General features: G+C 40.0%; 1 protein-coding gene across 22 annotated transcripts in view; it reads right to left on the bottom strand.

Moving 5' to 3' along the window:
• Positions 1 to 2,668: 2,668 nt before the first annotated feature.
• The window catches only part of tle3b (TLE family member 3, transcriptional corepressor b), a 39,286-nt gene continuing 17,757 nt past the window's right edge, over positions 2,669 to 24,197 (bottom strand). For 6 of the 22 annotated variants that reach the window (XM_081351091.1, XM_081351092.1, XM_081351072.1 and 3 more), the window contains 15 exons: positions 23,000 to 23,032; positions 20,911 to 21,115; positions 20,744 to 20,760; positions 14,572 to 14,691; positions 13,719 to 13,769; positions 13,482 to 13,634; positions 12,930 to 13,062; positions 12,544 to 12,719; positions 11,896 to 11,987; positions 10,782 to 11,031; positions 9,742 to 9,989; positions 9,484 to 9,631; positions 9,026 to 9,176; positions 8,522 to 8,598; positions 2,669 to 4,236 (listed from right to left, as the gene is read on the bottom strand). In XM_081351091.1, coding sequence (XP_081207217.1) covers positions 4,129 to 4,236; positions 8,522 to 8,598; positions 9,026 to 9,176; positions 9,484 to 9,631; positions 9,742 to 9,989; positions 10,782 to 11,031; positions 11,896 to 11,987; positions 12,544 to 12,719; positions 12,930 to 13,062; positions 13,482 to 13,634; positions 13,719 to 13,769; positions 14,572 to 14,691; positions 20,744 to 20,760; positions 20,911 to 21,115; positions 23,000 to 23,032 — 1,962 coding nt within the window. In that variant the 3' untranslated portion in view covers positions 2,669 to 4,128. The remainder of the gene's footprint in view (positions 4,237 to 8,521; positions 8,599 to 9,025; positions 9,177 to 9,483; positions 9,632 to 9,741; positions 9,990 to 10,781; positions 11,032 to 11,895; positions 11,988 to 12,543; positions 12,720 to 12,929; positions 13,063 to 13,481; positions 13,635 to 13,718; positions 13,770 to 14,571; positions 14,692 to 20,743; positions 20,761 to 20,910; positions 21,116 to 22,999; positions 23,033 to 24,197) is intronic. The other 16 variants (XM_081351093.1, XM_081351087.1, XM_081351076.1 and 13 more) reach the window with 9 other exon arrangements.

The raw sequence follows: 24,197 nt of genomic DNA, 5'->3' as shown, positions 1-24,197 counted from the left end.
GATGAAATGGGTAGAAACAAAATTGCGATGTGAAAAGTAATTTCATCATTTTATTTCCCACTTTGATAGTTTTTACTGTGCGTTTGACCATATAAATGCAGCCTTGGTGAACAAAGACTTCATGAATCTTAATGAAGTGGTCTGTTTCTATTATAATGTCTCAGACTGAATAAACGTAACACTGAACTGAAAAGAGATTGCCATGTTTAAGTTTTCGTCACGCATTAACTACTTCAGCCTCCAACTGCAGATGTCAGCAAGAAACTCACATACGTGAACATCACATACACACTAAACTGCCCTCTCAGTGTCTAATCAGACGGATGAAACTAATCTTCTCACACACAGTTCTCCTCCAGTTCAGTAGGAGTCTCCTGAAGAGCCGCAGGAAAGATTCCTGAGCACGCTCGTCACGCAGGAGAGAGAGAGAGAGAGAGACTGCAGCGGAGGATGAGCGAGGTTACCGTTTCATGTGGCTCAGTAAGCCTGGACTAATTTGAGGCCTGAGTGGAGAGGGCACTTGTGTGCAGGCCTGATGAAAGCTCTTCAGAGGAGAGAAAAGAGTGGAGGATTGTATCAAATCGCTGATCGCTCTCATAGAGGAGTCCTTCTCTCTCTCTCTCTCTCTCTCTCTCTCTCTCAACAGAGCCTCTTTTCTCTCTCTCTCTTCCTCTTCAGCAGTGCCACTCAACAGGACAACCCTTTAATCTCCACCTATTCAGCTGCTCCCTTATTAAGAGTGAACCAGGAAGAAACAAAAAGAATAAGAGAAAATAAAAACACACCTTGTCTATGTACAGCTTTTTCACATCAGAGCAAAATAAATGAAAGAGATGAGCGTGAGCGAGAGCAGAACGAGAGCCTGCAGGAAAATCAGTATGTTGGGATTTGGAGTGCATCTCTCCCCCTCCTTCATCCTCTGAAGCACTCTTTCTGATGAGAACATCAAACTCAGGGCTGCCAGCTAAGAAAAGTACGGTTTAGAGAGACCCAAGGAGGAAACCGAACGAACAACCAAGAGAGAGAAGAAAAGAACTGGCTTCACAAACGCTAAAAGGCGCTCCGTCAGTCAAGTTTAAACAGCATTCACGGGAACTGAATTAGCTCTGGCTTTTGGACAGTGTGGATAATGCAGACGCCCGACTCTCCGTACAGGGAAATAGAGCGGGTCAGTCCGTCATCGTCTGAGGTAGACAACAGAAATCTGCAGAGATTAGTGCAAATCAATAACTCTCATTTGATTTGCTGCCATAATGCACAAAGCCGGCGGCTCATTTAACAGGCTGGTACATCAGTCCAGAGCTGAATCACGAAATCTGCTGCTGACACTCCTTTGCCAACAGCAAGACCAAGTTCATCATCCAGCATGGTTTATTCAGACAAGAGAGCCCATATTAGCAGCTCATGTTCAAAAAAGCAGTTCAAAAGCTGCCTGTGAGAGAACACAAGATGTAAGGAAAGCATGACGGGGGCCTTAACACTTCTCTGACACCTGTGAATAATCAGAAGTGGCATCATATAGACGACTTGTGCCAACCTATGCTACTCTTTATTTAAAGTTTATTTTTCTCTTTTGATGGTGGGACAGTAAAGGCCGGTTCACATCAAGGACAAAAACTATAGCGTTTTAAAAATCTTAAAAACTCTGAGAATTTTGCGCACACCACAGTTATAACGATAACGACACATGGTAATGATATCATTGGAATCACTTTTAGAATAATTTTTTCCCAGATGAACAAAAAACAAACAAACATTGACAGCCAATCAGAATCCAGCTCAGACATTTAAAGCAGCAGACGACATAACTGCAGCATGCAATCATAAACAATGTTATCGTACACTGGTGTGGATGCTAGTTATCGTTCTTGGTGTGCATGGACATTAAGAGAGGATCAACAGAGGGAAGAGTTAAACTCGCATTGCCCAAATGAGCATCACCACGAAATGTTTTGGAGCACATGCACTGACCACCACATAGATCCACTGAATTCTATGACCATAGAAAGCGCCACACATGTCCACAGAATTACAACAATCTTTTATACTTGCAAGTTATTTGAACATATATTCAGCCTAATTTTGGTTATTCTACCAGTTGGCAATAGGCACAAGCAAAACAATAACATGACACATTTTACCTTGGGCAAACATTAATAGCTAAGCTCACGGGCAGAGGAGTGCAGGAACAGGTGAGACAGAGACATACTGTATGCTGAAATCACACCCTTAATGAAACCAGTTCAAACCACCAGAATAAATCAATTGACACGAACACGCTTCCTGGCCGATAATCCACTTGAGGTGAAGTAATCAAAAAGGTGTGTTGTGTATGTCACCAGCTGTGGTTGGGGGACCGCAAGGCATATTTGAGTCAGCCTGGTCTGTGGTTACAACAGATAGCTGAGACAGCAGAAACTATGTCTCTTTTACACACACACACACACACACACACACACGGACACACATGCACACACACAACTACATGTCTCAACTCTTCCATCAGCCTTTCATCAGCTTGACACCATGTGGGAACAACTAGATGACATATCCAGTGTTGCTGGCCTCTGTCATTAATCTCCATACTTTACACATATGGAGTTAGCGTGACAGACACCCAGCCTGTGATTCAAATCAGACAATGGCACTTATAATAAACCAGCATTAATAACACATTTTACAAAAAAAAGTTTATTGAATTATTCACAACTGTACATGATCAGTGCTGACACAGTTTGCTACATACTTTGGTGTGAAGTTGAGAGGTTGTGAAAGGCAGGCGGGTTCAGGGTTTGTAATTGTACTAAAGACGGAGTTCGCAGCGACCGGTTCTGCTGCGGCCCCATGAAGCGGACTCCAGTTCCAACAGTTAAAACCGTCCACATTTAGACAAAAAGGTTTAAAAGAGCTGCTCTTCTCTCTCGTGCGCACGCACTTTCACACTGAAGCTTCCACCAAAGTCAAGTGCAGGCAATGAATTTATTCATTAGAAAACTGGCTCAACTGGTACAGAAGAAAATCCCCAAATGACTCTGATCACTCACAAAGAAGGTTTACATCAATCTGAGCGAAAACAGGGCTGCAGGCTCATTAGGGTGGGGCTCTACAGCAGAAGTAAGCTGTCAATCACTGGAGTGAGTCATATCCCGTTTCAACAACAGTGGGGCCGCTTATGAGATCAGTTGGCAAGTTACTCATCGCAGCGTGCAATCCATTCCGAGTCAGCATGTTACAATCACACTTCATCATCTGATTTCCTCTTTCCAACAAGATGCCACACAATGCAAAGGGCACAAAAGTAGTACAGTTAGTCATTCTCCAAGTTTAATATCGCTTTCAATTTACAAACGACTTTCCCTCTCCTCTGGGCTGTTTCCGTCATATTCCAACTTCCACAGGATTCCAGTCTGATCCAGTTTCCACGAACAGCGCACAGGCTCAAAAAGCAACAAAAAATAACAAAACAAAAAAAAATACTAAGATTATTCTGGAAGGGATTTTCCAAGTGAGCCTTTTAGCAAATGGCCAGCCCAGAGAGTGTGCTTACAAATTAAAAAGTGTCCTAATCTACATTCATCAAGCATTAAGGACACGAGGACAAAGAAACCCATCACAAGTATATCAGGACATGGAAATATATATAATTATATATATTTATAAAACGTCTTTATTACTCCATATATACACTTTTTAACAAATTGTCCAGGGAGCAGGAGGCTAAATTTGAAGCACTGCTTCATATTACATCACAGATTGTTCACTTTTTGTTTGAAGGAAGGTAGGTGAGGGAAAAAAAAAATACTAAGGAAGGAATAGGCACACATAATCCCATGAGCAGACCGAAAGCAAAGGCAAGACAATATTTACTACATTAGTGCCGTCAGGGAGTCCTTGGGACAGTTTAACACGTTTCTGCTTGGATCTGTAAAGGGCCGCTCCACTTCTGTAACAATCCAGGCGTGTTAAAAATTAAAACATCTGGGAATCCGATCCCAGTGGACCAACCAATTCCTAACCTGGGTTCCAACTATAAAAGGAGGAAAAAGTGGAGGAGTGATCAATTGAATCTGTTCAAACTCAGGCCCAAAGCTCCATCCATAGGTCTTTACATGTGGTGAACCAGTGAAATTAGTAGATCACTTCATACACGGTGGCCTTCTTGTCTCCAGATCCCGTCACGATGTACTTATCATCAGCCGAGATGTCACAGCTCAGGACAGAGGAAGACTCCTTGGACTGTGGAGGGAGGACAGCAGAAAAAACATTAGCCTGACATAATCAAACAGAGACTCAGTGACGACATAAACAACAGAGAAGTGTCAACATCACTCCCTTTTAAATATTAACTGAAGAAATTACACCACTCTAAGAGGCAAATAGGCGTGTTATTAATAGTTTCAAGTTTAATAGACAAGTGGCAACATATATGTTAGTGGTGCAGAGTTGCGTGATTTTTGCCTGGAGCAGGGAGCCTTAAAACACTTTAAAATTATATTCATATTCAAGTTTTTTGGCATTTTGTAAGTGCTTTTGCCATTTCTATTAGTTGTTTGTGGCATTCATTTATTTTTACTTCAGTTTAAGTCATTTTAGTACTTCAACATAAACTTCAGTTAGCTGCCAAGGCCTACATTGTATACATTTTTCTAGGGATGTATGATATATCAGCCACCATATCGGTATTGAATATATGTAAAATATATTTTTAATGTTATCGACCCAATGTGTCAATTTGGCTGATATATTAAAGCCTATAGATAATGTATTAGTTCCTTCAGCTGAGACACTTCAGATGCGCACTGTTTGCCATGATGGTTTTGAATTGCTTGAAATATTATTGGAATCACTTTGAAAAGGAAAATACAGTTAAGTGCAACAACCAATAGTAGGCTACATAAAAGTACTGTAAAAAAAAAGTCTGTTCACCTGTGTTTTAGCACACTGTTATGGGAAGTGCTCATCCAACACCTTCATGACTAGCAAAGTTAGCTTGTGCATTGTAAGTTGTAATATTAAATATGTTAATTTTTTTTTTGTGTGTGTGTGTGTGTGTGTGTGTGTGTATATGTATATGTTGTTATATATAGCGCGTTGTTATTGGATGAGGGCATCCACAACATTAGTAATGCCGCGGTCACACTTAGACTTTGAGAACGCGAAATTTCTTTGGACACTGCAACAGTCGTGATATGTCACACTCTGCAGCATCTTTTTTATAAACATGAATTCAACATATAACAATTAATAATACACTCAAAATGTAAAAAATACAAAATGCAATCTACTCGACTTTACTGCAAAAAATATTGTTCGGGACGCATCGATCTTCTACTGGTCATACGTCTTCATGTGATGCAAATTCGCAGTTCAACTTGAAATGCAGCGAAATGCAAAACTTTTTTGCACGAGCTTGCATTTCTGGTTTGACGATGCGTTTGAATGGAAGTCAATGGAACAAAGTGCAGTGTGACCGCCCCTTTACACATTCTGACTATCACGTAATTAGTTCAAGATCACTTGTGCATTCACGTCATTTTTTGAAGATACAAGTTGTAATATGTTTATCTTGCATAAATATCTGATTAATCTCATATAGATTTGGTTCAGTTAATTAACCCACAAACAAAGCACTTTTTTTACTGGTATTAATTTGCAGCTCAAACACCAAAGCTGTTATTTAAAACAGTAATAATAACTTAAGATGTTTTTTTTAAACAAACAAACAAACAAACATTAATTCATTAATAATAATAATAATAATATTATTATGTTAATGCATAATATGGTTACATTTTTTTATAAGCTGTCCAATGACTTGTTTGCATTTTTTAGGCATTATTTTATTTCTTTGTAAGGATTTTTTTTTTGGGATACATAAATTTGGCCATCTGAGTATACAATTAATTTTAAAAGTTAAGGAATCTTACACTGGTTCACTATAGGCTACTGTATGTATATGTTTGATTTATGTTTTGTGTTTGGGACATGACTTTTAAAGGAGAACTCGGCAACTCTAGCGAACTCTAGTCACTTCTTCGCTGATTTTCCCTTTTGTTGTCGCATGTTTTCCCCACGAGCTCCCCCTACAGCTGTGGGGGGGGCGTATATGTGACAACACGGTCGTAAAAAACTCACTTGCGGCGGCCTCCTCCCCCTCTCTACCGCTGCTCATGTGTGTTTGTTTTGATCGGAGCAAGCCAACTGAATCGTGTGGAGCTTTGTCTACCGAGGTGGGTAATCTGGTAATACATCATACATGCGTGTGTGTTTATGTTGAATTGCCGTAAAGCAGGGGCGTAGTCAGAATTTTATTTTTGGGGGGGCCCATCTTAAAATGAGGGGGCAACTAATATATATACAGTATAGCCTAAGCTATAGCAGCCTAGGACATAGCTCGGCGATTATTATCTTTTACATGAAGTACGAGGGCGATTATAAAAAGTGTCAATGATTTCATTTTACTCAGCAAATAAGAGTTTGGTTCCAAAACGTGATAAACGTTAAATTATATATAGGCTATATACTTTTTTTAGTTCCCGCAAAAATCTGTATTGTATCTGGTCGGTGTTGAAAAGTCCATTTTTAATTTACGTAAAATGCGATATCCGCGCAGTCAGCGCACCATTCCACGCTTTGTAAACCATAACGGTGGCGCTTTGAATAAACCCGGCATCTTAGTTTTCCTTCTACTTTGTGATCCACAAAAAAAATAATAATAATAATAATAATAATTTTGATGGCATTGGTGACCCTGTGATGGTTTCTGCGGTGGAGAAGAAACATAAACCATCGAAATCTAATCATTTAGGCTACTTGAGGAGATTAAGAAGATGAGGCACGCGGGAGGAAAAATCTCAACTGTTGCTTGTTCTCACACGACAGCATCAAACTTCTGTCACGCTGACACTTTGACCCCAGGGGATCTTTTGAAAAACTTTCAGTTGTTTTACTCAGTCAACGAAAACCGAGCAGGACCAAGCCATTTTACAGCTGATCGCCGTAAAAAAAAGTTCAGGAGGTATTTCTTAGCGATGGTGATTTTGTCGGCTATTTTTAGTCCAGTGCCTGTAAGTTATATATAAGATTAGTATTGACCAAGTTCAGAGGCTGTCATATGTGGATCAACTTACTTTGTTGTGTATTTCAACAGTTAAAATATGAAAAACGTTTATATTGATTCAATGGATTAATTGCATTTTGGAAAAAAAAAGGTGTCATGAATTTATTGCATTTTGTGGGGAAACTAATCCTTTTTTATAATAAATATTTGAAAATCAAAATATGGATTTGAAATTATGTTATATAACCTAAAATATGCTATGTGAAAGTTAGAAACAAAAAATAGTGGTTTTAATCTTTCTACTCTCTAGAAAACACTTTACTCAAAATTAATCATAATGAATTTATCGCGTTTTGAAACCAAACTCTTCATATACAACAGATAGGCTATACAGGAAATGTGGTCATCACTGGTTGTGAAGGCGGTTCATAAATTGGAAACAAGTCATTGTGCATTGTGCCGATCTGAGTCGAAGTCTCCGCTATTCCTGTGATGAAATATGTGCGTTTCTGTCTCCTAGCCGCTTCACTCGCTGTTGTCTTGTAGTAAGCTGAAGCAAACTCAGATGTAGATGGCTTATTTTCTCCTTCTCGCTCATCTTTTCGTGTTTAATATTGTACTTTGCACAACGCTGCCATTGTCACCGCATGAACTCTCACGCGAAGATGACAGCGCATGTTACGCACAACATGTCAAATCAAGTTTGAAAACAGCCGCATTTTACCGCGCAGTATTTTGATTGATCAATCTATCAATTAGACTAACACATCAATAATTTCTTATTTTTATTATTTTATTTTAAGCCATCAGAAATATGAGGGGGCCGGACATATAAATGAGGGGGCCTAGGCCCACCCAGGCCCCCTCGTGGCTACGCCACTGCCGTAAAGCGATTCGTGTTTCGCGCTCGTTCTCGTTCTCGCTTCTCACGAGACTTCCAATTTCTATTTTGCCGGGACGGTAGTCCCCGAGTTGCAAGGTTGGTTTTCCGCCTGGGAACGCTGGGGGGAGCGGGGAAAGTCACCAGTATCACCAGAACAGGTAGTTTAACCATCCAAATGATTTCTAGACAGTTTTATTAAGTTAAAAAAGTTACCAAGTTCTCCTTTAATGGTGAGACTGTACATGCTGTATACAGGTTTTAATTTTTCCACCTAAAATTTATATTTGATTTGATTTCAGTTCTTACATACTGATTGATTTTGATGTGCATTATTTGACAAGGTCGTTCAGAGTAAGCTGAGCAGGCATTTTCTGTACAGCAACAATTCCACAGCAAAAATAAAAGCCATCACTCAATGACTATTACGACAGGGATTAAAGTCCCAATGAAAGCCTGAAGAGAGAATCAATCAAACTCACACTACAACTCACACAAACAAACATTCATTTCCAATGTAGTATGGACATTTGGATCACCTCTGTAGCAAGGGGGAGGGAATAAGCTATTGACTGACATACCTGGAAAATGCTGGCACCATAGGGAGTCCTCCAGGCATTCAAGAGATTGTCCTTCCCAGTGCTCACAAACCATTTACCTTTAGGAAATGGAACAAATACACATGGACTAATGGGTACAGAGTCAAGGTTGATCTAAATGACTTGATTCACTACAGCTCGACTTATTTGGAAGTAGAGTGGTGGGCCATTAAGAGAAAGAAGAAAGAGGAGGGAGGGAGAGGGAGAGGGGGAGAGAGAGAGAGAGAGAGAGAGAGAGAGAGAGAGAGAGAGAGAGAGAGAGAGAGAGAGAGAGAGAGAGAGAGAGAGAGAGAGAGAGAGAGAGAGAGAGAGAGAGAGAGAGAGAGAGAGAGAGAGAGAGAGAGAGAGAGAGAGAGAGAGAGAGAGAGAGAGAGAGAGAGAGAGAGAGAGAGAGAGAGAGAGAGAAAATGTGAACTACATTGTTTTCCCAAGTTTCCCACTTCTGAACTACATATATACATATAAAGTAAAGTAACAGTGTCTTACCACAGTAGGCAAATTTGAGGGAGAGGACACAGCTCTCGTGCAGATGCAGCTGATACTTGTCAGGCTTGGTATGATGAAGCACCTCCACATTACTACTCTCCATTCCCACAGCCAGCCACTCGCCCGTCGGACAGTAGCCCAAAGAGAAGATCTGCATCAGACAGAGCATTTAGCATTCAGACCACTAGTCCTAATCTTTAAAGTAAGTCAAGAAAATACATTTTAAAACGTTGTGACATGCTGCTAGGGTGTATGGGGGGGGGGGATACATTGCCACAGAAATATCACCTTTATATTATTGCAATATATTATATTATTTACAATTAGCACACAACATGAATCAGTTCTTCTAGTGTTCAAACCTACAACATTTGAGTACTTGCCTAGTTATTCTTCTTCATTACATGTGCTCATGTATCACAGGGCAACGTATTCATGTGAGTGTGTGTGAATTTTACCTGTGAAGTGAAGTCATGCTGCTGGAGCTGTCGTCCCTCTCTCAGGTCCCAGGATCGTACTGTGTTGTCCAGTCCACCTGTCCACAGTTTGGTGCCATCATGGGAAATGTCTATACAACTTGCCCCATCTGTGTGGCCCTGGAACTGCCTACATACATAGACATATACGCTTTGTCTTTAAATGCATCAGTACAGTGTACACATCTCTATCCACAAAGAGACACCATTTAATGTGGCATCCCCTGGTGTGCTTCCTACCTGACAAGGGTTTGGTTATGAAGGTCCCAGACAGCAATATTTCCATCACTGCAGCAGGAGAAGCAGACCTTGGCGTCGGGGCTGATCGCCAACGCATAGCAGGCTGGGGCAGAAGAGGTGAGCTCGGCTTTGATACGGGGAGTCTGAGAGGCTAAATCCCATATGGTAAGAGTGCTGGCTTCTCCTCCAACAATCAGAGTACGGCCATCCGGAAGTAGCTTACAGGAACGGATGTAGTTATCCCTGTTCTGAAGAGAGAGAGACAGAGAGAGAAGAGGGCAACTCATGTTGAGAGACTGAATTTTGTACTATTTCTTTTCAAAAATTTAAGGCAGCATTTCAAAAATGTCTATTTCTTTTTTGTATTTCACAAGAATATGTACAAATATCACTCTCTAGCCCCTCAATAATCAGGCTGAAGAGGTCAACCAATCAAAATGGCAGAGCTAAAAAGCAGTCGTTCAGCTCCCTGTTATTTGCTCTGGCTCACTAAATCTTGTCTAACCTGTGTTTATGAAGGTTAATAGAGGAGAAGAGGCGGCCGATAAGAGGGCCCAGAATGGTAAGTGGGTAGGGAAAAGCTTTTAAGGGTTTTTAGTTGCAGCACCAGGATGAAGCACATTTTCAAATTAGCAGGAGAATTCTAGATCTGTTCCTGAGGGAGATCAATAACTCCAGGCTTTCAGACAAATTAAATCACTTTATAATGGCCAAACAGCTCATCAAATACACAGCTTTCTGCACTATGGAGCAAGCGCAGGGAGATGCACACACACGCAAAAAGCAAGTTACTCTGACTGAGGGGGATAACGGAGAACCATCATGGTATTTTGCCTTAAAATAACTACACATAGCCTTATAGATTTGGTTCTTTATTTGGCAGGGGGATTAAAGGGAGGATAATGATTGTAAAAAAAAAAAAAAAAAAAAAAAAAAGTATAATGTTGAAAAAAAAATTAAAGAGTGGATTTGTACTTCAAAAAGGATAATTCAAAAATAAGCCTGGTAATTTGTGTGGACTGATTAGACAAATTTTTTACCAGACAGTCGAGTTGTGAGACGGGGCTCTTGCTGCCAGGCTGACTGATGTCCCAGATCTTCACGCAGCCCTTGCCGCCAGTGTAGACGTGCCGCGTGGGATTGCTGATAGTTACGGCACACACCACCTCACCATGGCTGAGTGTGTTGATCTGGCGGGCGTGACGGGGAATGCCTGGTCCAATAAGAGCGTCTGGAGGAAAAGGTACTGGTTGCATCTGGCCATCCGCACTAACGTGGAAGGAGTAGGCCCTATTTACCAGGACCATGAAAGAATGAGATAAAATCATAAGAATGATCAAAAATTAATAAGAAATTCTCTTACACTAATGCTAAAAACTTAGATTTTTAATGTTTTTAAAAGTCTGTTTAACTCTGCCAGGCTGTATTCATTTGATTAAAAATACTGTAAAACATTAATATTGTGAAATATTATAACAATGTAACTAAAAAAAAATTTTTTTTAATTATATCTTTCAGAAATCATTCTAATATGCAGATTTGGTGTTCAAGAAACATGTCTTGTTATTAATGCTAAAAACAGTTGTGCTGCTTAATATTTTTGTGGAAACTGATACTTTATTCTACCCTGTAAATCCATAGTTCTCTGGATTTGAATTTGCTCAGCGAGTTACTCTGGCATTGAGTAATGATGCTCATTAACTATGCCCTTGTAGCCGAGCTGTACCAATCACATCGGTGTATCTGATATAGGCGGGCAAGAGGCGAGCTAAACAGATGACGACAGCGCTAGTGACAGCGCAATCGCGACAGTGATTGGTCGTAGTGTTATCCAATTGCGTGCAGTGAGATTTTCAAATGCATGCTTGGTAACGCCCCTCAAGTTGGGTGATTTTCATTCCTCAATGCCAGACCCTTAATCTTTCGGATTTGGGTCTGGATTTCCAGGCTAACTTTATTCAGGATGCTTTGATGAATAAAAAAGTTCAAAAGAACAGCATTTATTTTTAAATTGAAATCTTTTCTAACATTGTCACAAGCAATTTAATGCATCCTTGCTGAATAAATGTATTAGTTTCTAAAAATAACTGACCTCAAACTTCCTAACAGTAGTGTGTTATACATAGTTATAGATGGCTCAATAACAGCACTTACGGTTTCCCTCCAGGTATAGAGGTCAGACTTGCTGGCAGACCGGGAGGACGCATGTGCGGATGAGGATCAAAACCCGCCTGCAACACAGACATCTTAGCATAAAAAAAGTAAAATGTAAAAAATACATAAGCCACAAAACAAACTGAAACTGATTTGACAGTCTAATTTCTCCTGCATCAGCTCTTTTGTAATACATTTTTAATATTCTAGTTGAGCACTTGTTTGCACTTTATCTCTCCCCTCAAGCCTTTACTAGAGACCCCCAGACAACTGTTTTACTTCCCATGCCATCAGAGCAAACAGAGATGCAGATCAAATCATTACAAAGGCAAAAGGCAATATTTACCCAGAATGTTATCCTAACAGGGTATGCATACTAAGTTAGACTCTAGAACCTGGGGACCCACCTACCAGAATGTTTTAGATGTCTCACTAATTAAAGCACCTAATTCAACATATCAGCTTCCTAGTATGTTGATTAGAGAGACATCCAAAACATACAGGGAGGTGGGTCCCAAGGACTGGAGAACTCCTTGATGATCAGAAGAACTGGAGTTGGAGAAAAAAATAACTGAAAAAGGACTAAAAACTTCTACGACCATTTAGAAAGGTTTATGTAGTCAGAAAATAATGACATGGGAGTCTAACCATCGGTGAGCGTCCATAGGCAGCAGCGGCTGCGGCGCTCATCTGAGGCGAGATGTGAAGGCCAGGGTAAACACCTGGACTGGTCAATGAGCCGTTCATCTCTGGGTGGTGTCCCATCATGGCAAACGGAGCCCCATACGGCGCCGCAATCGATAATGGCGTACGTAGGGCAGGTGCTGGTGGGAATATATGGAGAGAAGAAAAGCCAAAGTTGAAAAGCCATAAACACACTCTCACACTTACAAGTTTGGCTAGTTAGCATAGATTAGCTCTATTGGCTCAAAAAGTTGTCCCATGATTAAAAATATGGTCACAATCTTTCGATTTAGACGAATGGGAATGCTTGATGAAAGGATAGCTTAATAACGTGCGCATTTACTACTTACCCAGCGCTTCCATACCAGGTGGTTTTCCGGGTATGGGCCTGAGCCCAGGGGTGTTGCTGGTTCCTGGGGTGGGAGCGTCATTGCGTGGGGTGGGGGTGTTGGACTTTAAACCTGGGGTGGAGGACTTGTCGTTCTGCAAGATGAAGAAACAGAGATGGAATTATCGAAGCTAAAGCTACATACCACAAATTCTCAAATCCAGAGAGCTCTCACGCACTAATCCAGTCAAACACTGACAGCTCATTATTGCTGAGGAGGATAAAGCTAAACTTCAGACCGAACCCTTCCCCGAGACCTCATCCTCTCACTCATCTTTAATCACTCTCTCTACTCTCTTTTCTCCTCTTCCCCTCTGAGGCTAGCTAAGCGCATTGAGATATTAGCCAAGACTAGCAGCTAAGCCACTGTTTGTCTGACAGTAGCTGATGTATTCATGTTACGCTTCAAACTGACATTTATGCTGCAGCTATAAAACTGCTGAGAGGAAAAGGGTTTGCAAATGTGCAAAGACTTGACAGCACAAACACCCATCCTCTAGTCCCTAACACTTACATGTGGGTGGTCCTTCACTTTAGAAGAGGGGGTGCTCCCAGAGGAGGCCACAGAAGCCGGGCTGTTGGGGGCATCTTTCTTCAGTGCTCTGGCCTTATCGAGTCCATTCTCAGGAGGAGAGTGAGACGGGCTGACCCTTGGAGTGGCTGGATCCTACAGTGGGAAAGAGAAAAGTCAGTCACATACGAAAGAGATGATGTTCTCCAAACAAAAAAGGGAAAGATTGTTAGCTTTTACCTCGTTAGACACATCCACGACTAGATCATCACTTTTGTCGCCATCACTGTCCTGTAGTGTATAAACAGCAGATACATTTAAGACAGTTAAGCATTTTGTGGGGTTCAATAATACATTTATAACAGAAATTTATAAAATAAAACGTACACTACAGTTTAAAAGTTTGGAGTTGGTGAGATATTTTATATGTTTTTGAAAGAAGTTTCTCATGCTCTTCAAGTCTTCATTTATTTGACCAAAATACAGTAAAAACTGTACAATTCTGAAATATTATTATAAATTAAAATAACCATTTTCAATCATTTATTCCAGCAAAGCTGAATTTTCAGCTGTCATTACTCCGATCTTCAGTTCAGAAATCGTTCTAATATGCTAATCTAAGATCTAATTGGTGTTCAAGAAACGTATTAATATTGTCAATGTTGGAAACAGTTGTTCTGCTTAATATTGTTGTGGAAATTGTGATGCATATTTTCTGGACTTTTTGATTGATAGAAAGTTCAAAAGAACAGCATGTATTTAAACAATGTAAATGTCTTTACTGTCACTTTTCATCAATTGAATACATCCTTGCTGAAGTGTTAATTTCTTTAATGAAAAAAATCTTACTGACAACAAACTTTTGAATAGTATTATAGGTTTTTGTAAGAAACTGAATTGGGGTGCACAATATATTAGTATCATTGTTCATCAGACATAATTTATTGGTAGATTATAGATTGTAGATTACATTTGCAATCAGGTAAAATGAATCTTTAAAACACTAATTTAACACTGCTGAATGTAATCTGTATCAAAAGGAATATTTCTTTGTTATACTGTACAACTGGGGCTGTAAAAGACAAACACTTACATATCGGCTCATGTTGTCCTTCTCCTCCACTCTGCGTTTCTTTGGGTCCAAACTGTATTCAGACGAGCCTCTGTGTTTCTCACTGGCTCTTAGACTGTCTGACGGTGATACTGAATTATTCTATTGAGACAGAAAGAAAAACAATTTGATCAGAAGTTGAACAAATCACAAATAACAGCTTATCCCTGTGCACTTGCTGACAAAAACTCTTAAATGTTCCCTTGAAATAGCATTACATTTAAAGAATATGTACATTTCCCACTAGCGCATAATCAATATTTCCGGATCCTCCCTTAAAGGAACACGCCGACTTTTTGGGACTTTAGCTTATTCACTGTATCCCCCCAGAGTTAGATAAGTCCATACATACCCTTTTCATCTCCATGCGCGTCATAACTCTGTCTGACGCACCCACCGCTAGCCTAGCTTAGCACAAAGACTGGAGGTAAATGGCTCCAGCTAGCATACTTGCTCCCAATAAGTGACAAAATAACACCAACATTTTCCTATTTACATGTAGTGATTTGTATCATGTACAAATAACAAGGTCACATGAGACACAGCCATCTTCTAACTGTATACATACTGGGAACTATATTCTCAGAAGGTGAAGCACTGCTACTTCTGCGGAGTGATTTGCTCGCAGCACCTGTAAATAGGAAAATGTTGGCATTATTTTGTCACTTATTGGGAGCAGTGTGCTAGCTGGAGCCATTTACCTCCAGTCTTTGTGCTAAGCTAGGCTAGCGGTGGGTGCGTCAGACAGAGTTACGGCACGCACGGACATGAAAATGGTTTGTAAGGACTTATCTAACTCAGGGGGATACGGTGAATAAGCTAAAGTCCCAAAATGTCGGCATGTTCCTTTAAAGGTGTCATCTTGAGAAACTCAAATTGAGATATATACAGTAGTCAAATTTGAAGTGGATCAAAACCTTTCATCAAAGTTATACATGAATTTTGAACACTACCCATTCTTGTCTTAGGACAACTTCGATGAACTTTTTTTTTTATCCACTTCAAATGTTGACTACTGTATATACAAAAACTCCAAGTAAAAGAATTTCTTTCTCAGTATAATGTAACCGGCACTTTAGGTTCAGCTCATTAGCTGTAGACAGTCAGCTATGCTCAGAATGGCCCAGGCACTCAGCAGCACAAATACAAATATCAGAGGCGTCATGGGGCCACTGGTGGCTTTGAGCGAGCCATGTGTGTAAATTCCTCCCTCGTACAAGGTAAACACGGAAAAGCGAGGGGGTTAAGCCCAGGCCCTGTTAGATCACCCCGTACTCCCTGGCAATGAGGAAGGGAGAGAGCGTGGGGCCTGCCAAGCAAGCCAGCCCAGGCCCCATGAAGCAAAGCAGGCGGGACAGCTGAGCAAACTATCCCTGAAGAGTGAGGCCTCTAAACCAGCCTGACCACACCACACTTCAAACATTCTGGCCTAACCCCGCAGCCCTGGGCAACCTGCACCAAGCATTACACAACGCGAATGTGCCAAACTGGACAGCAGGGTCAAGCGAAAACTGATCCCCGCAGCACAGAAATGGGGAGAGAGAGAATAACATGGTGAAACGCACACACTAAACCAGAATAAACGGACCATCATCCTGAGAGTTAACAAGCCAGACGACAGCTTGTTTTCCTACCCTCCCGCACATGCCCATCCCAACTAAAACACAGCAAACACCCACCCTTTCACCACAACTAGTGGGCCTTAAATGAGGCCGAAGCAGAGAGAGCGAGTCCATGCATGGCCCTCTGCCAAGACCACTCACTATCTTTATTGTAGGGTTGCACGAAAACGCAATACGGCTTAGTGTGATTATCAAACTGCAAAGTGCAAATGCTGCCATTTAATTAAATATATGCCCTGTGTGTTTCAGAGTGAAGCGTGGCACATGACCTGGTGTCTCAGCAAAACACCAGTGTGGCTTTCAGTGTCTCAGAGCAGCTTGGTTCGCAGTAAATGCTGCTCCTTACGAAAACCATCTCTGCATAAGCTTTGAGTTTCTGCATTTCAAAACGCAACACGTCAACCATCTACTTAAACTTGTAAAGGACTTCTAAATCGGCCAACAAAAGAGAATTAAGGGCTCCCTTCAGTTTTCCACTAAAAAACTTAATTGTATAATATTTGAAAATTAAGAAATAGACAGCCATAATTTTAAGTAAAAGTAATTGTAATTTTACAATTGTTCTGTAAAATAGAATTATTCTTATTGTTATTTTCTTCTTAAAAGCTCATATTTTACAGTGAAATTTTACAATAGTGATTTTTTATTTTAACATTTTTAAATGGTAACAACAACAAACTAATAATATTCACAATATTAATAATAAACTATTATTCTTTTTATAGTCGTATTGATATATAAAATAGCAGTTTTTGACCAAATTGTGGAGCTCTCGAAATAAGCACAGCAAACCTGTGTTTTCACCACAAAAAAAATAAGAGTGTACTTAAACTGAGAAAGTGTGTGCAGATACAGTAAAGCAGGAGAAAGTGAAAGCAGAAAGGACAGGAAAGGAGAAAGGGAGAGCAGCTGGAGTTTCATTGCCCAGAATGCACTGAGAATGGAAGCGGCTGAGTGGCGCTCCCTCTGTGAGCACAGCTGGGCAGACGGGCACCATCTCTGGGCCAGAGTGTGGCCCTGCCAGGGCATGATCTCAGTGCCAAGCCCACACTCTCAGTCTGAATGACAAACCTCTATTCATGCAGAGAGCGAAGGGGAGATAGATGAAAAGGAGGATGTGGCTGGGCCAAAGGAAGTGATCTCGAAGGCAGAAGGAACTCCATGCTCTCCTGGAGACGACACAAAGGAATCCCAGGAGCTTAAACCCCACTCACAAACACTCTACAACAATCTCAGTGTTGCTTTTGTCAGCATTAAGCAGCCCGTTTCTCTCCCCACCCCCTTCTTCTGCTAATCCAAAAGTAATAAATAGACCTAGACTGCTCTCTCCGCCTGACAGGGAGAAAGCGAGCAACTGAGCGTGTATGTGTGCATCTCAGCTGCAGGTTTAATAGGCTGACCTTTTAAGACAGGCTTAACGTGACTCAATAAGCAAAGTCAGAGCGGTGCTATCAGATGACCCGTGACAACAGGAAGTCCTGGCGGGCAGAGAGCAGGATGGCCACTGCTGCACTAAGCGCTAATCAGCAGCAGAGTCTGATTTCTGCAGGCATGACTGCACTCATTCACACACACACTATACACTATTGCCAAGTCAAACCTTTCTGCATATCCAGTTTAAGAGGTGAAATGGGGCAATCCAGCATTTGGGAGATAGATAGAATTTAAGTGGTTACATGAAAACCTCAAATAAACACAGCAAGAGGTATGCACAGAGGGACCGAACCAGAGCTGTGGAGACAAAGAGCCAAAGGAACGAATGAAAGAGCAGTTAACAAAACTGTAGAAAAGAGGCACAAGAAGAAACAAAAGGAGGAGGCTATGATATATGGTTGAATGAGTAAGGTTTATCTGAGCCAAGAGCTGCAGACATGAAGAGTGGGTGAGGACAAATCCTTTAAGATAGAGAGTCAAAGTCTTTTTTAATTGTGATGAAATTATAGCGCTGCTAATCTCTGGCCTGTGCTTTTGCACATTTTTTACCTGGATTAAAAGCAGGATTATACAGCAGGCTCCCCTCTCTCTCCTTTTTTTTTTTTTTTTTTTTTTAAAGCTTAGTGTGCCCTAATGCTGCCAGTTTGGCTCTCTACACGCTGTTAACGTACCACTGACTTCCCTCTTTATCAAACGCCAGGACTTAAAAGAATAGCTCAATGAAAAATAAAAGTTCTGCTATGACATACAGTGAGGAAAATAAGTATTTGAACACCCTGCTATTTTGCAAGTTCTCCCACTTAGAAATAATGGAGGGGTCTGAAAATGTCATCGTAGGTGCATGTCCACTGTGAGAGACACAATTAAAAAAAAAAATCCAGAAATCACAATGTATGATTTTTTAACTATTTATTTGTATGATACAGCTGCAAATAAGTATTTGAACACCTGAGAAAATCAATGTTAATACGTGGTACAGTAGCCTTTGTTTGCAATTACAGAGGTCAAACGTTTCCTGTAGTTTTTCACTAGGTTTGCACACACTGCAGGAGGGATTTTGGCCCACTCCTCCACACAGATCTTCTCTAGTCTTCTCCCGTGTAGTTCTGGGCTGATTTCTCACCTTTCTTAGGATCATTGAGACCCCACGAGGTGAGATCTTGCATGGAGCCCCAGTCCGAGGGAGATTGACAGTCATGTTTAGCTTCTTCCATTTTCTAATGATTGCTCCAACAGTGGACCTTTTTTCACCAAGCTGCTTGGCAATTTCCCCATAGCCCTTTCCAGCCTTGTGGAGGTGTACAATTTTGTCTCTAGTGTCTTTGGACAGCTCTTTGGTCTTGGCCATGTTAGTAGTTGGATTCTTACTGATTGTATGGGGTGGACCAGTGTCTTTATGCAGCTAACGACCTCAAACAGGTGCATCTAATTTAGGATAATAAATGGAGTGGAGATGGACATTTTAAAGGCAGACTAACAGGTCTTTGAGGGTCAGAATTCTAGCTGATAGACAGGTGTTCAAATACTTATTTGCAGCTGTATCATACAAATAAATAGTTAAAAAATCATATATTGTGATTTCTGGATTTTTTTTTTTAGATTATGTCTCTCACAGTGGACATGCACCTACGATGAAAATTTCAGACCCCTCCACGATTTCCAAGTGGGAGAACTTGCAAAATAGCAGGGTGTTCAAATACTTATTTTCCTCACTGTACTTCATCCTTATTCCAAACCACATTATTTTGATGGAACACAAAAGGAGTAATGTTAAAGAATGTACAAGCCTTTTTTTTTTACACAAATATTACATATTTAAGTAATAAATCACGTTTTTGTAAAGAGTCATCTGAATGGTATACACTCATGAAATGAAGACTGTACTCAATAGTTTTCTATAAAAAGCATTTTAATTTTGTATTGTGCAGGTGTTTCACTAAACTTCAAAGAGAATCCTCACGCACACTGGCTGCCATCTATGTAGATATGCTAGCAGCATAGTGTTGTTGTTTGGTGTTGCAAAGAGTGAAAACTAGTCTTATTAGCATTAAAATTCGCACGTATTATCATGCTTGACCAGCATAAACAGCAGGAAATCGGACATCTAGCACAGTCAGAATAAAGTCACATGTAACCATGTCCTTCGGAATAAACTTGCCAAATCAGGTTAAAATCTCATTTGGATTGTAAGAGGTGGTTTAAACTTTTTCTAATCCAATCAAGAGGACATGTAAACAATTGATCGGATTGAAAACCGAAACTGGAAAGGACTGTGCATGTGCAATGACGTAGAAATGGCGTAACGACACGAGGAACGAGCTGCTGTTGTTGCTGTTAAATGAACGAAGTGACAAATGACTATCATATCTTTCTAAAGTTTTCCTTCCACTCATCATCTGTGAAGTGGAGCAGGACAATGTCCTATCAGTCCTTGTTTCAGACTTTAATCCAAAGAGGCCTTGTTTTGGGTGCAGGAACAGGTGTTTTTACTGCTTGATTAATATAAGCAGCATGGCACAACGGTTCATGTGCTCACCTTCTCCTAATTAGGACCCGAAATGGATACATATCAAGTCTGCTCTTTAAAACAAAGAAATCAATGTAGGAGAATAAAATGTGGAAACAGCAGGAAACTGTATATTTGAGCAGTGTGCACATGTTTAAACAAAAAAAACAAAAAACACCTTGTGACATAAACCCATAAGCCCACATCACTTTATTTAGCGTTCAAATAAACACTACGTTCGGATTCATCAATCGGAATGAATTTATTCCAATTGAGTAAATATAGCTACCGTAATTTACATCAAATTCAAAGATGATTATTCTGATCTGCTTCGACAGATGGCAGTGCAGTGTCTAACACAATTGTGGCATCGGTACTTAACGGACATGAACAGCAATGCAATGCAAACGCTAGCAAAAAGCAACTGAATGCACATTTAAAATGGACACAAAAGTACCACTAAAGTAAAATGATTCATTTTGTAAAGTCTTCTGTACTTGTGTTAGGAACAAATTACAATTGAAGTTATTCGTGAAAAAAAAAAAAAAAAAAGTCAAGTAGACACAGAGATTCAGAAACTGACAGAACTCACCGTGCTAGACTCCCGCTCTTTATCCAAGGGAGAACGATGAAGGAGATAAAAGAAACAGAGAAAGAAAAACATCAAGTCAACATTCACATTTATTTTCTTACCAAAGCATGAGCGTACTACTTCAGGACATTTGTTGTGGTTTTCTCTTCAGTGCATGAGCAAGTTACCTCTGTGCTCCAGGTCATGGTGGTTCTTCTCATCTTTGACTGGCAGGTGTGCCTGGCTGCCCAGAGCCCCCAGCGCCAGCAGACCTGATCCTGAGCCTGTGACTGGAGGGATGCCTGGGGGCTGCAGCCCCGAGGGGTGAGGGGGCAGCTGGACCGGGGGTCCGTGGGCAGCATGAGAAAGGTGCTGAGCCTGGAGCTGCTGCTGCTGTCAACACACACATTTACATCAAGTGGGTCGGAGGGAAAGGGCTTATGGACAGCAAGCACTGAATAAAGGTGACTGGTTAAGCCCTTCTCTCACAGGATGCACAGAAAGAACATTGGCACCCTAACACCTCCATTAGTGGATGGATCAAAGCAGGACACTCTTCACAAGGACATGTCCTCCTTGAGCTCAGCAGGAACAGCTCACTCCAACACATACTACTGATTTTTAAACGTACACACTGCCTTTGAAAAACCACACTACTTAACATGCATCTTTTTGCAGCAACCCAGGATATGCACAAAACTATTACTAATTACATGAGATTCAAACAGGTTTGATTTATACACACTCCCATCATACATGCGGCAAAATGAAAATGTGTGTGCATGATTTTCAGATATTTGTTCACTGAATCAATATGTACACAAACATTAATCCACACACACACACAAAGTCAAGTGAGTTTAGTGAAAAGTTGGTAAACACTGGAGTCACCTCACAACCCATAATATATCTGAGAGTTTACACAAAGACCCATGGTTATCACATAAGCTATGCCAGTCCTCCACGCCTCCTTAACAGCCAATGATATATGCCATTCTCTGTTTGTGTTAAGTTAATAGTAAGTAACACGTGGTGTCAAAGCAGTGGCTGTTTACAACTGAGAGAAGATGATGTAATTATGCAAGAGAATAGATCAGGTAAATTTGTGTTTAATTGTGTGATTTTAATCATCCGAATCAATCATGTTGTTCCTTGCTTAATGTCTGAAATAAAATTGTGTCTTCATCTAATAACACAAATAAAGCTACAGATCTCATTGCACTGCTGTCATTCTTCATTCATCTTAATTCCCTTAATTGCACAGTGTTACAATTATATAATTTATAACCAATATAAATTCGCTTTATTAACGGTTCTGTAAGACATACATACATTGCACATGAGCTTCCCACATCTACAAAAGACAGACACACCCACATAAGTAATAACTGCAAAAAACCCAATTCAGTTCAAATCAGTTCTTAACTAATAATTGTAAATCAAACTAATTTAGTCCATATAGTGTTAAAAAAAATACTGACATTTATTGTCAAATAAAAAGCTGAAATACACTACAATTCAAAAGCTTCAAAATATTATTTTTGCTCAGAAATAATGCATTAAACTGATCAAAATTGACAGAAAAGGCATTTAGAATGTTACAATATATATATATATATATATATATATATACATAAAAAAATAAATGCTGTTAATTTTCAAATGTGATAAATCGTATTAGAAATCACGTGACACTGAAGACTGGAGAAATAGTTACTGGAAATACAGCTTTGCCATCACATTTTAAAATACATTTTTTTAAAAAGTTATTTTTAAATTATAATGTTGTTTCAAAATATTAGCATTTTTACTAGTTTTTTGATCAAACATTTTTGATCAGCCTTTGTAAAAGGAAGTATTTTGCTCACACAAAAAAAATAATTACTTTTGAACAGTAGTGTACATACATATTAGACATGTGAATAGACAACTAATAGTAATTTCAGTTATGCAGAATTGAGGCTCTAAATACAAAAATATTTTTCTCATGCAAAATGTAATGCATTTAGTTAATGCATTCAGTTCTTCTTTTAAGCAAACAAAACATGTATCAAATACATTTTATTGATGTCTCAGCAGTCCTGCATTCTCAATGTAAACAGCACTCATAAATATATAATATATATTTATAAAATGTGCGAGCAAGCACTACTATTCTCGCAGTAAAAAGCCATTGCTTTGACTAAAAGAAGCACAATGCAGAACATAAACACACTAAATAACACAAAGGTGTTAGGATCTAAAGAAGGTTGGGGTCTCAGCTTCTTTAGCACTGACCATCAGAGCAGGGTAGACAGCATGAGGCTGCTGCTGATGAGAGAAAAGAGACGAGCATGTCATTACACGCTCACTCATGAATAACACATCACTACTTCACAAATCTACCCAGGCATACCATTCTGACCAATACTATTTTAGCAATAAAGGGGTTCTTTTATTTAAATGTGTGTTTTTTCTAACCTCAACACATCGCTGATCACCCTTAACCTTCCTAGAAAAACACCCTGATCCCCATTAGTAATCCGCTAATATTTTAAAAGTGGCAAACAACTGGCTAAACATTCGGCTTTATTGTTAAAAGACATGTTTTGAGACAGACTGAGGCCATGTATGCTGCTAGTGTGAAATCTGAAATGCAAATGAACAGAAACAGTATGCAAAGTGAATCTGGTGTTCTGTATCAAAACAGAGCAAACCAGCAGCAAACCTCAGAGTCAGCCACTAATGTTTAACATGAAAAGCATTAACATTCACATTGACTTATGAAATGAAGGTCCAGTTTGGCTTTATCACACCTGTATTAATATCAATTTCAAGTGGAGACCAAGTTATCAAATTGCAATTTCTTTGCTAAAAATTGTGATTGCAATTTAAAATGCATCATAAAAGCTCTAGGTTTGCTTTGCCTGTCTGCAAGACTGCACAATTTGAAATTCTACAACTAATTGAAATGAAAAACAAAACAGGAGGTTACTACAGTGTATTAGTCCAGAACCAAGCCACACTAAAAACACTGAACAAAAAGAAGTGCCATGCTCAACACAGCGCCCATTTAATTATATCGCAGCCCGTACATTTTGATAATCGCACCAAGCCATTTCTCGTTTCCAACTCTATTCTGAATAATCGTGCAGCCCTAATGTATGTAACATGCAAGTGTATGTGTGTTATTCATACTGTTTCTACAGCATCAACATAACGGCAGTAACTTACTAGCAAAGCCACATACATGTACAGCACTACCAATTTAACAGGTCAGTCGTACCGCAGACTAAAGCTTTCATGGGCGTCTCTATCCTCTTGCTAACCCACTTATTTGCCTCTGCCCCTCCCTGTGGATATTACTCCCTCTCACAATGTCTCTCTCTCCTTTCACAATCTTCCTTATCCTCTCTCTCCGTGCCAAACGCTGCTGGCTCCTGATTAACAGTGAATCTTTAATGACCCCCCCCCCCCCCCTCCTCTCTACCAGGGT

The sequence above is a fragment of the Scardinius erythrophthalmus genome (genome assembly GCF_964197995.2).
Source record: "Scardinius erythrophthalmus genome assembly, chromosome: 2".
In the NCBI taxonomy this organism is placed as follows: domain Eukaryota; kingdom Metazoa; phylum Chordata; class Actinopteri; order Cypriniformes; family Leuciscidae; genus Scardinius; species Scardinius erythrophthalmus.
Note: the sequence above shows the minus strand (reverse complement) of the source record. Positions and strands in the feature narration are given on the sequence as shown.